Genomic DNA, 13,064 nt, shown 5'->3' with positions numbered 1-13,064 from the left:
TGCTTATTGGTCATCCATATATCTTCCTAGGAGAAATGTTTATTCAGTTCCTTTGCCTATTTTTTAAACAGGTTACTTGTCTCTTGGTATTGGGTTTTAGATGTTCTTTATATATTCTGGATATTAATCCCTTATTAGATAAGTGATTGCAAATATTTTCTCCAATTCTGTGGGTTGCCCTTTTACTCAGTTGTTAGTGTCCTTTGATACACAAAATTTTAAATTTTTCTTGAGTCAAATTTTTTTTGCCTGTGTTTTTCATGTGTTATCCAAGAAATTGCCAAACCCAAGATCATGAAGCTTTCCTCCTATGTTTTATTCTAAGAGTTTTATAGTTTTAGTTCTACAGTCTATTTTAAGTTAATGTTTTATATATGGTCTTAGTTAAGGATTCAACTTCTTTCTTTTTTACCTGTAGATTTTCAGTGTTCCCACCATTACTTGTTTAATACATCATCCTTTTGCCATTGAATGGTCTTGGTACCTTATTGAAAATTGCCCAATATGCAAAGGTTTATTTCTGGGCTCTCTGTTCTAATCCATTGATATGTATGTCTGTCTTTATGCCAATATCACACTGTTTGATTACTGTAGCTTTGTGGTAAATTTTGAAGTGGGAAATGTGAGAGTCTTCCAAGGAACTTTGTTTGTTTGTTTATTTATCCTCACCCAAGGATTATTTTTCCATCGATTTTTAGAGAGAGTATAAGGGAGAGAAAGGGGAAGAGAGAGAAACATTGTTGTGAAAGATACATTGATTAGTTGCCCTCTGCATGTGCACCCAGCCAGGGCAGGGAATGAACCTGTGATCCAGGTATGTGCCCTTGACTGGAAATCGAACCTGCAACCTTTCTTCTATGTGCAGGACAACCCTCTAAGCCACATGTGTCAAACACAAGGCCCGCGGGCCAAATCCGTCCCGCCAGGCCTTGCAATGTGGCCCGCACCGAGCTGTCATCACTGCACTCCGCTGTGTTTCCATCACAATGACAGTTTATGACTGTTCAGTAAACCATTCGGCCCGCGATTTAGGCTGGATTTTAGATTTTGGCCCCTTCTCTGATTGAGTTCGACACCCCTACTCCAAGCACTGAGCCACACCGGGCAGGGCCAAATTCTTCTGTAAAGATTGCTTTAACTGGAGTTCTTGCATTTCCATATGAGTTTTTAGGATCAGCTCGTCAATCTCTGTTAAGAAATCAACTAGGATTTTTATGGGGATTGCACTGAATCTATAGACCAATTTGGAAAATGTTGTCATCAAGTTGTACAGTCTGTGAACACAAGATGCCTTTCCATTTATTTAGATTTTTAGTTTTGTTCCATGTTTTATAGTTTTCAGTGGGCAAGTCTTGCACTTCTTTGGTTAAACATACTCCTAAGTATTTTATTCTTTTTGACTATTATAAATGGAATTATTTTCTTAATTTCCTTTTCAGGTTATTAAATGTTAGTTTTATATACTGCAATCTTGCTTAACTTATTAGCTCTAATTTTTGTTTTGTATTTTTTTTATATACAAAATCATGTCATCTGCAATAGTGATAGTTTCATAACTTCTCCAATCTGAATGCCCTTTACTTCATTTTCTTGTCATTTGTCCTGGCTAGAATTTCCAGCACGATGTTAAATAGAAGTAGCAAGGGCAGACATCCTCACCTTGTTTCCATCTTATGAAGAAAGCTTTCAGCTTTTCACCATTAAGTATATTGATAGCTGTGGGTTTCTTAATAGATGTCCTTTATTAGTTTGAAGAAGTTCTCTTTTCTTCCTGCTTTAACTGTTTTTATCATCAAAGGGTATTGGCTTTTGTCAAGTGCTTTTTCTGCATCTATTGAGAGGATTAGGGTGTTTTTTTTGTCCTTTAAGTCTTCTAAGATAGTATATTTCATTGATTTTTATATGTTGAACCAACCTTATATTCCTGGGACAAATCTTCCTTGGTCATTGCAACGTTTAGAGGACTCCAAGAACATCTTCAGGTTTAATAATTCTCTAGGATTCATAGAACTCAATGAAAGGTGTTATACTCACAGTTACATTTTATTATAAAAAGGATACAAATTTAACTCAGCTAAAGTAAGAGGTGCCTGCCATAGGGTAGGGTCCAGAGTTCCAAGTGTGGAACTGTCTGTTGTCCTCCCCTGTAGAGTTGTACAGACAGCACTTACTTCACCTGACAATATGTGAAAATATGCATAGAGTATTGACAAGAAGGGAAGCTCACTGAATGTAGTGTCTGAAGTTTTTACTGGGGCTCAGTCATGTAGATGTGGTTGACTCTTACCAGGCAGGACATTTGAAGGGTTTAGTAATTACCACCCAGGAGTCATGGACAAAGGCCAGACCTCACTTTATACAAATTAATCCTTAACTGTATTAATTTTTTACAAGTTGCCAAAATTATTTTGCTAATATTTTGTTGAGGATTTTGCATTTATATTCATAAGGTATACCAATACTGATCTTTAATTTTTTTCTTGTGATGTGTTTGTCTGATTTTGGTAGCAAGGTAATACTACCAAAGAATGAGTTGGGAAGTTTAAGTGTTTGGAGATTTTCCTGGTATCTTTTTGTTGTTGAATTCTAGTTTGATTCCACTGTTGTTGGAAAGCACTCTGTGGGTTCAATTTTTATAAATTTGTCAGGGTTGGTTTTATAGCCCAGCGTATGGTCTTTCTTGGCCTATGTTCTGTAGTTTTGCTGTTCCTGGGTTGCATGTTCTATGAATGTTAATTAGGTTTCCTTGGTTGATGGTGTTGAGTTTTGTATACTTGCTAATTTTCCTTTCTAGAGCTATCCATTGATGAGCTTGGAGTGTTGAAGTCTGCACTTTTTGTGAGTTTGTGTATCTCTTCTTTCATTTCTGTCAGTCTGCTCTGCTGCTTGCTGCATACATGTTTAGGATTGCTGTCTTCTTGGTGGGTTGACACTTTTATCATTATACAGAGTGAGGCAAACGTAGGTTTATAGTTGTGAGTATGCAAAACACAATTTATTCTTGTATTACTCTTTATTAATTATTGTATTATTTTCCATATGAACAACTGTAAATCTACTTTTGCCCCATCCTGTATAGTGTAATTGTCTTTGCTCTGAAGTCTACTCTGTTTGATATTAATACAGCCTTTTCTGCTTTCTTTTGATTAATGCTTATATATGTCTTTTTCTTTTGACCAGCCTATCCTATCTAATAAAGAGGGAATATGCTAATTGACCATCATCTTCTCACAAGATTGGCACCAAGCCAATAAAGAGGGGATATGCTAATTGACTGCCAAGCTCTCACACGATGGCAGCGCATATAGCCACAAGATGGTGGCACCCAGCCCCCTCAGTCCCACCTCATCCAGCCGGAGTCCCCCAGTCCCACCTCATCCAGCTGGAGTCCCCAGTCCCCTCAGCCCAACAATCGAAGGCAATTGGGCCAGCAGGGGAGGGCAGTTGGGGACAATCATGTCGGCAGGGGAGCAGTTAGGTGTCAATCAGGCCAGCAGGGTAGTGGTTAGGGGGACTACCAGGCTGGCACGCAGAGTGGTTAGGGGCAATTAGGAAGGCAGGCAGGTGAGCGGTTAGGAGCCAGCAGTCGTGGATTGTGAGAAGGATGTCCCATATTGGAGAGGGTGCAGGCTGAGCTGAGGGACACCCCCTACCTCCCCATGCATGAATTTCGTGCACCGGGCCTCTTGTATCATAATTGGAAGTGAGTTTCTTATGGACAGTTTATTGTTAGGTCATGCTTTTTAATTCACTTTGCTAATTAGCATATTTAGACATTTATTATAATTATTGTTATATTAAGGTTTACGTTTATCATTTTATATTTGTTTTCTATTTATGTTATTTTACATTTCTCTGTTTTCTATTTTCCTGCCTTCCGGTGGGTGGCTTATCTGTAGTGTTTTTTAGTATGGCTTTTTTAGTGATTGCTCTAGCTGTTACATTTGTATAATATAACTTATCATAGGCTAATGGGGACTTCATTTTGTTACTTCAAGTGAAATATAAAAATCTTACCTTTTTTTACTCTTTGTTCAATATATAATTGTCTTAAATGTTTTCTTTACATACTTTTATAACCACAGTTTTTGCTTCAACCATCAAACATACTTTAGAAAACTCAAGAAAAGAAAAGCTCATTGTATTCACCACATTTTGTTTGCTGTGTTCTTGCTTCCTTCCTGATGTTTTGACATTCAGTCTTTTATTGCTTCCTTTCTGCTTAAAAAATATCCTTTTACCATTCTTTTAGGGTAAGTCTGTTGGCAATATACTTTTTTGTTTTCCTTTATCTGGGAATGTTTTGATTTTCTTTTCCATCCTTAAGCGTATTTTCCTTGGGTATACAATTCTGGGTTGATGTTTTGTTTTGTTTTGTTGTGTTTTAGGACCTGAAAAAGTGCCACTTATGACTACTGTGGTTTCTGGTAAAAAGTTGGCTGCTATTCACATTGATTTTCCCCTGTAAATAAGAGGTTATTTTTCTCTGGTTTCAAGTTTTTTTCTTTAACTTTTAGTTTTCAGAAGTTAATGGTGTGGCATAGATAGCTTGGCTTTTATCCTGTTTGGGTTTCACTAAACTTCTTGAATCTGTAGGCTCTTGCTTCTTGCCAAATTTGGGGAATTTTTAGCCATTATTTCTTAAAATATATTTTTAGCTGCTCTCTTTTTCTCCTCCCCTTCCAGGAATCAGAGGATCCTAATGTTAGACCTCATTTCATGGTCACGTAGGTCCCTGATGGTTTGTTTATTGTTTTTTGTTTTCCTGTTTGTCTCCTCTGTTGTTGAGACTAATTTCTAATGTTCTTTCACCAGTTTGTTGATTCTTTCATCTGTCCTATTCAGCTGTTGAGCCAATCTACTTTTTATGTGGTTTTGTGTTTTTCCATTCTGAAATTTCCATTTGGTTTTTCTTTGTCTTCTGGGTTTTTTTGTTGTGGATTTCTTTTTTATTGATGTTGATTTTGCTTTTTTGTTTGTTTGTTTTTTGTTTTGTTTTACTTTCAGGTGTTTTTGTGTTACTATTTTGAGGCATTTTTACGAGGGCTCTTTCAAAACCTTTGTTATGTAATACTAACATTTCTGCCATCTAAGAGCTGTCATCTGTTGGTTGTCTTTTTTCATTCAGCTTAAGATCTTTCCCTTTTTTTGTATAGCGAGTAAGTTTGCATTGAAAACTGAACATTTTGACACTAACCCTATTACTTAAACCTTCACTGTCAGCTGGCTTTCTGAGACATTGCTCTGGCTGGGGAAGGGTGTGTTGCCTCATTACTGCCAGGTGGAGACTTCCCACTTGGCCTCCATTGACATCTGGGGGGTAGGCCCTCGTTTCATTTCAGCTCCTACTTGCTGTCCACCACCTCCATGGTGGGGTTGTCCTTGTTACTGCCAGCTGGTGGTGAAAGTCATAACCCTCCACTCGGCCTCTTCTGAAACCATGCCTGCTGGGAGACAAGAATACCAGGTTCTGCTGGGCAGACGTGAAATCAAGCTGCCTGTGGGCTGCACTGCCTCAGCTGCCGGGGAAAGAGTGGGCTCATTGCTAACTGATGAAGGCCCTTCTTGGTCTTCTCTCAAGTCACCTCGGCAGGAATATTGGGCTCCTCGTTGCAGTCTCGAAAGGATGGGCATCTTGATTTCCTCTTTGGCGTTTGATGAGTTGATTGGGGTTAAGGCCATAGCTTTCTTGTGGTATTTGGCTAGAATAGAGCACTTGTTGTCTAAACATTTTCTGTCTTACTATTGCTAAACTGCCTCTTCCTTAGTTCTTTGGCTAGAGATAGCAAACTTTTACCTAGTCTTTTTTTTTTCTTTTTTCTTTTTTTCTGAATCCAATGACTTTTATGCCAGCTTTTTCTATAAAAAGTCAGGAATATATGAAAGAAAAAGAAAACGCAGGGAATTCACTGTCATGTTTTCCGTTGTGTCTCGGTCCCTATCAGTCTTCAGTTTTCTCTTCGCCTTTCAGCTTTACATTTGTTTCATATAAAATGACGGGGGATTTTAGTCATACTTAGGGTGTCTGTTCCATCTTCCTACAGGTCAAAGTCTTCTGAGTTCATTTTTAAGTGGTTAGCATTTTATGTGTTCAATATTATCTCTTCTAATAAAATTTTCTAGTTATACTATTGCATTAAAAGAATGTATTTCATAGCTAAACTAACGTAAGATACAGAATTATTTCCTAAAGGCAATAGATGATAATTAGTTTGCCTAATGTAAGAAGCCAGACCTTTAAAAAAATATATTATGTATGACACATAGACATGGACAACAATGTAGTAATAGCCAGATAGAAAGGGGATGTGGGGAGGAGAAAGTGGACAAAGGGGGATAAACTGGGCGGAAAGAGACTTGACTTCGGGTGGTGAGTGCATGATGTGCTATGTAGATGTGTTTTATTGAACTGTTCACTTGAAACCTGTAGATATGGTTTTATTAACCAATATCATCCCAATAAATTCAATTTTTAAAAAAAGCAAATAAAACAAACCTTTTACATCTAACTGCTTTCTGTGCCTAGGTTGGGGCAAACACCATGGATAATCCCCTGTTGAAGTACAGTGCAAAGGATTACTTCTTTAAAGCAGCCCTCTGTCACTTCATAGTCGATGAGTTGAATGCCAAGGTATGGTCAGTCCTTCAGAACTAGTGTACTGATGCACATTCCCCATGAGAGTGGGCCTTATTCCGGTACTCTTGTTCATGATATTACTTGGTTTGGGTGATATTTGTTAGTTGCAAGACTAAACTGGGTACCTTAAAAAAATAAAAAAATAAGACACCTGTTTATTTTTAAGAGTTTTAAGAATTAGATTTGGTTTACAACATCTTCTCTACAGGAACCTATTCTGGAAAATTGGTTTAGAAATAGATTCTTAACTGAGATTGAAAATCAAAATAGATAGGATTCCCGTGATTTTGATGAGTTTAATACATACTTATACAGTTAAATAGGATGTAGATGAGTCTTGCTGAAGCTAATAGAATGTTCAGCCCTAGCTGGTTTGGCTCAGTGGATAGTGCATTGGCCTGTGGACCAAAGGGTCCTAGGTTTGATTCTGGTCAAGGGCACATGCCCGGGTTTGCAAGTCTATCCCCAGTAGGGGGCGTGCAGGAGGCAGCCAATCAATGATTGATTCTCTCTCATAATTGATGTTTCTATCTCTTTCTCTCCTTTCCTCTCTGAAATCAATAAAAATATGTTTAAAAAATAAAAACATTTTTAAAAAGAATGTTCAAAGCTTTGTTTCCTGGATTACTGAGTCAGACATTAACCAGTGTTTTTTCTCTCTCAGCTTGCTCTTGAGAAATATGAGGAAATGTTTCCAGCATTTACTGATTCAAGAGAATGTAAATTATTGAAAGTAAGTAATATTAGGACTTTGAAGAAAAAGCCTTTGCTGCAGGTGGAACTGGGTGTGAAGTGAAGGATAAATCCGCAGAAGAGCCTATCGTACTTTTGCTATTGGGTTTCAAATCCCACTGAGAGTCAGGGACTTAGTGTGTGTTCTGCAGGCAGTTCAGGAATGTTAGCACATTTATGGACCCAGGGCTTGGGTAATTCTTTATTTGTACTTGAATATTTCTCCAATTTTATGAAGTATTTGCAACATCAGTTAATGTGATACTAAGGCTACTTCTGTGTTTAAAGTATCTCTATTCACAGATGGAACTTTTTTAGCTTACCAAACTAATTTTTCCATATTTATGTTACTAGAAACTTCTAGAAGCTCATGAAGAACAGAACAGTGAAGCTTACACTGAAGCAGTAAGTTATGTCTTTGAAATATAATACATACTTCAAAGGTTTATTACATGAACTTTTTCTTCTTTTCATTTTGTAAATGTGAACGTTTATTTGAACATTATTCCAGCATACCTAATTGTATTTTCCAACAGTCATGTTTTTTTATTTTATATCCTTCAAACCTATACAATTATATTGTTTCATTAACCATGGTAAATTTATAAGGCAAATTCAAGGGGGGAAAAACACCATATACTGTTATAATTTGCTGTTTGAATGTTTTCTTTTGAAAATAATATACTCCATAAATACCGTATTTTTCGGACCATAAGACGCTCCGGACCATAAGACGCACCAGTTTTTAGAGAAGGGAAATGAAGAAAAAAAGATTCTGAAACAAATAGTGTCCTAAAATATTTTATGTGCATTAAAACCCAACATCACAGTCATAAACACATGTAATCAACCCTGTAAAGTAAACAGCAGCATTTAGAACCATTTTAGAGCCGGGCAAGCACACAGAGACCACACAGAGCCGGGCAAGTAAAAAAACTTTTTTTTTAAAGTATATGTGTAGGCTATATTTGGACCATAAGACGTAGGGACTTTTTCCCCCCACTTCTGGGGGGGAAAAAGTGCGTCTTATGGTCCGAAAAATACGGTAAGTGTAAAGTAAAATCAGTTCAGTATATTTTAAAATATAAAAACAAAGCAGTGAGAGTATTCCTGGCATAACAAATGGAAGATTTTTTTCTTTATATTCATCTATCTTCTGTTTTCCTTTTGTCATAATAATAGTGCTCTTTTTCCAATTATAAAGGCTGTTAGGGATTTTTGTCATCACTTGTTATATACAGAGCAATATAAAAGGCACAGAAACTTAATTGCTCCATCAAAATAGAGAATAATGAAAAAAAATAATTTTTAATGACTGTTATGAACTGGAATGAATAATTTTAAATGAAGAAAGTGGGTTTATTATCACTATTTAAATTTAAACAGCTGCTTTATTTCAATTGCATTTCCATAGACTAATTTCTGTTCCTCTAACCTTAAACTAGGTGAAGGAATTTGACTCAATATCACGCTTGGATCAGTGGCTGACTACCATGTTGCTTCGTATCAAAAAGTCCATCCAAGGGGATGGAGAAGGAGACGGAGACCTAAAGTGAAACCTTTATGTGTCTTTGTGGCATGCGGCTAACTCCTTTTTAGTTCCTCTTAGGGCCACGTGATCTTTATGGGATGCCCATTTAATGGCTTAGTTTTGTTGCACATGAACTAAACAATGCGTGTGTGTTCGCCGTGTTTATATCCCTGTTAAGCAAATGGATAAAAGAATCTCCCGTGCATATTGTGGGTGTGAGCGGCTATTTCATGCTTGCCCGAGTCCCCAGAGTTTTCTGAGTACTGCTTCAGAATTTTATTCTTGTTTGATATTTGCAGTCATGTTTAATTTTGCCACATATTCTGTCCTTTTTCTTGGACTTGAGAATCTAACCCGGTTTGCTCTAATCGATGCTTTGCATACTCTGTGAATTTGCATCTGGATGTATTCTCTAAGTGTATGTGTTTAGTTTAGGGTGGTTGTGAGGAATCAGTTCATGACTTTCCTTATTGTAAATTTGTTGTTGTTATCTTGTGATTTTTTGATGATACTAATGACCAGTTTCTGCTTTTGATATTATTTCCTATGCTAACATGCATGTGAAAATTCAGAACACAGATCTGCCTGCATCTCTTACATTTGCTTATGTGTGTGGATGAATGTCAAGGTGGGTTTGACTGCTTTGTATTTACACACACACACACACACACAAACACACAAACACACAAATATATATATATATATATATATATATATATATATATATATATATAGATATATATATAAAAGATCTGTGAGAAATGGAAATTTTCCTTTTCCTAGACCTGGTTTCCACTTTTAGTTGGTGTGGAAATCCCTTTCTTTATATTCACATAAAGGTGTTATAACTGGCACACCCCTTCTCTTTACTTTCATGGTCATACTCTTTCCCACATTGAGATGCCTGCCTTGATGCCACAGTCATGCACATCCTCATTAGGGCCCAGAGATTAGAAGTCAAAGCTTGAGAAAGGGTTTTAATACTAACTTTATTTTTTGACCATGATGGGTTAGGTAGGGTACAGAGGTATGTATATGGTACAGAGGTTTACTATATGCCTCCAACTAGCTTCTCAGGAGACTGTATTTTCTTCTTAGCTGATGGGATTGTTTTAGCTTTTGTATTTGAACTTTGAATTCTATCCTTTTGTGTTACATAAGTGCTCTATTAATTTATGAACTTGATCCCTACCCTTTATGTTACATGCTGACATTGTACTTTAGATGTGGTCTTGTTTTTTGAATCTCCCCTGTACCTATATATATATATATTTTTGTTGTTTTGTTAATCCTCACCCAAGAATATTTTTCTCCATTGATTTTTTTTTAGAGAGAGACTGAATGGGAGGGGCAGGGGGAGAGAAACATCGATGTGAGAAAGACACATCAATTGGTTGCCTCCTACATGTGATCCAGCCAGGGCCAGGATCAAACTTACCCAGGTATGTGCTCTAGACCAGGAATCTAGCCCATGACCCTTTGGTGCGCTCTAACCACTGAGTGAAACTGGCCAGAGCTCCTCTGTGCCTATTTTTAGGCTTAAATGATTTACGTTTGATGTACATTTGTTGCCATATATAGCCTGTGTATTTTTTCTAACTTGTGCTGTTCTCATTAATGAAATTTCCCATGTTATGTTAGATAGTAACTAGTATTTAAATGATATTTTCCTTTTTGGGGTGGCCCTCAACTGGAATTAATAGGCTTCGTAGAGTGTGCCCAGACAGAGAGCTCAGTGAAGAAGAAGGTTTGGGGATGGTGAATGAATGGGTTAATCTGGGGTGAGGGAGAAAGTGGCAGAAAAAGAAAAGGGCAGCTGAGGCCCAGCTGTGGGCGGCTGTTTCCCAGGTGGCTGTGCGGATTCCTGGCTGTCCTTCTGAGCGATGTGCAAGGTGGGCTGATGGAGAGGAAGGTGTCGTACTGTCCTCTGAAGGCCGAGGGAATGGACCCGAAGACACGGGCAGGCTGGCTTTGGGCCCCGTAACCTGATAAGGATTTCTTTTTTCCTTCGAAAGTCGAGGATCCTTAAAAGAAAGCTGGCTGTTACAGTATAGATTTGGAACGAGCTTGTTTGGTACTTGATTTCCTATTGGACTCTCTTATGAAAATATTATAGAAAATGGGGTTTCGTTGCTTTATCTAATAAATTCTACAATCATCCAACTGTGCTTTTGTAACGAGCTTTTTCCCAGATGCACTTTGTGAAAGTGAGGCGTGGGGGGTGCGTGTCCTCTGGCCATAGGTCTGCCCATCTGGAGAACATGTAAATCCCAGCAATCACTAGTTTACATGCTTCTTCCATCACTAGTTTACAAAGTGTGTTTCCACTCTTTAAAAGAGCCTTCTGGTCTGACCACTTAAAAGTAAAAACTAAATGCTTTAAGGCAGTTCCATTTAGCTTTATCATGATTCCCTAACAAACCCACTTGAAAAAGAGGTATGGTTTTTAAAAAATAATATTACCGTATTTTTCGGACCATAAGACGCTCCGGACCATAAGACGCACCAGTTTTTAGAGAAGGGAAATGAAGAAAAAAAGATTCTGAAACAAATAGTGTCCTAAAATATTTTATGTGCATTAAAACCCAACATCACAGTCATAAACACATGTAATCAACCCTGTAAAGTAAACAGCAGCATTTAGAACCATTTTAGAGCCGGGCAAGCACACAGAGTCCACACAGAGCCAGGCAAGTAAAAAAACTTTTTTTTTTAAAGTATATGTTTAGGCTATATTTGGACCATAAGATGCAGGGACTTTTTCCTCCCACTTCTGGGGGGGGGAAAGTGCGTCTTATGGTCCGAAAAATACGGTAGTAACATTTTGTGATGTCAGAGACTTGCTATTTTGAAATAAGCAACGGTATCAGTGCCTGAGTTAAGAACTTTTAAATATTTCACATGAAAGAGTAAAAATAACTGTGATGACTAGAACAGACTTGCTAGTAGGTGAAAGGAAGAGAGGGAGAAAACCCCACTAACTATCCAAAACCTTCCTTGAAATGTTGCATTGTTGAATGTAGGGTAGCTGTGACACAGAGGCCCAAGGTATGTTCTCAGGATCTAGAGAATGTTATTTATGAACAAAATGTAATGACTGTTATGTTATAGTTCTTGTATTTTAGCAAATCTGGGGTTCGTTCATAGCCAAAATCAGCGGTGGCAACGTTTTTTATAGCTTGTGCGAGTTCCTTTTTTTATTTAATGATTTGAAAACAGTATTTTTGCAGTTGTGACTGTGTGTGATGATGTCACTATAACCAAATTGTGTGCATTTACTGTTTCCTCTGATGCTGTGCATTTAAAATGTTCAAATGCAAACCTCTGTGGCTTCCTCTGGAGGGTTTGGCAGCACAGCGTGCTGCCTGTGACCCACCACTAGTGGCGCGCGTGCAGGGTCCAGCCTGGGAAGCTCCGAGTCGGTCACTGGTGTTTTCCGGTGGAGGATTGTATCATAGAAACTAACCATAAAGCTACTGTAGTAGAAAGTGTATGTGTGTTTTATGTGAACTTGTACAATAAATAAAATGGGAATTATGAGTAATATTTTTGACAGGTCTTTGCTACCCAAATCTACACAAGTCTCAAATAGCTTCCTTTCCGTGAACTTGTTCCTATTAAGTTGAAGACAGTGAATATTAATATTCTCTAGGCTCTTTGTATATCCATTGAAATATGTTTGACTATGTTAAAATCTCTATTTAATATTACATGGTGGAAATTCAGGGCACTGTAAAGGTTTTGGAAGCTGAAGATTTACAAAAGAAGCCCTGGTTTTAGTCTCTTAATACAATCCGCAAAGTTTGCAGTGATTGTAAACCTCCCGTTCTCATCCCTTTCAGCTGCCCCCTTAAGGAATGTTGGGCTAGAGTGCTATGGGGGGTACTGTAGATCAGCTCATCCCATCAAAGAGCAGTGTTATAGCCTGTGAGTGTATTTACAACTTAGATAATTCAAACTAAATTTTGAAAAAAGAATGGTATAACAGGCCATCCCAACCTAGGAATCCTGAGAAGTTGTTGATCATTCAAGGTTTATCTCACAATCATTATTTCCTAACAGAAAGAAGCCACAATGATGGCTTAAAAACCTGGTTTTGCCAGCCCTGGTAAGAGCCCCTGTAAAATTGGCCAAGGTAAGTGGGTGGTTTCTGGGGCTTGGCTA

The 13,064-nt window shown here is 37.7% G+C and overlaps 1 protein-coding gene across 2 annotated transcripts in view; it reads left to right on the top strand.

Annotated features, from left to right (window-relative positions):
* The window catches only part of NAPB (NSF attachment protein beta), a 37,926-nt gene extending 28,528 nt beyond the window's left edge, over positions 1-9,398 (top strand). For both annotated transcript variants that reach the window (XM_036417783.2, XM_045574858.1), the window contains 4 exons: positions 6,527-6,631; positions 7,302-7,370; positions 7,724-7,774; positions 8,815-9,398. In XM_036417783.2, the coding sequence (XP_036273676.1) occupies positions 6,527-6,631; positions 7,302-7,370; positions 7,724-7,774; positions 8,815-8,925 (336 nt within the window). In that variant the 3' untranslated portion in view covers positions 8,926-9,398. The remainder of the gene's footprint in view (positions 1-6,526; positions 6,632-7,301; positions 7,371-7,723; positions 7,775-8,814) is intronic.
* Positions 9,399-13,064: the final 3,666 nt, after the last annotated feature.

Source organism: Pipistrellus kuhlii, unplaced genomic scaffold (genome assembly GCF_014108245.1).
Source record: "Pipistrellus kuhlii isolate mPipKuh1 unplaced genomic scaffold, mPipKuh1.p scaffold_m20_p_6, whole genome shotgun sequence".
Taxonomy (NCBI): Eukaryota; Metazoa; Chordata; class Mammalia; order Chiroptera; family Vespertilionidae; genus Pipistrellus; species Pipistrellus kuhlii.
Note: the sequence above shows the minus strand (reverse complement) of the source record. Positions and strands in the feature narration are given on the sequence as shown.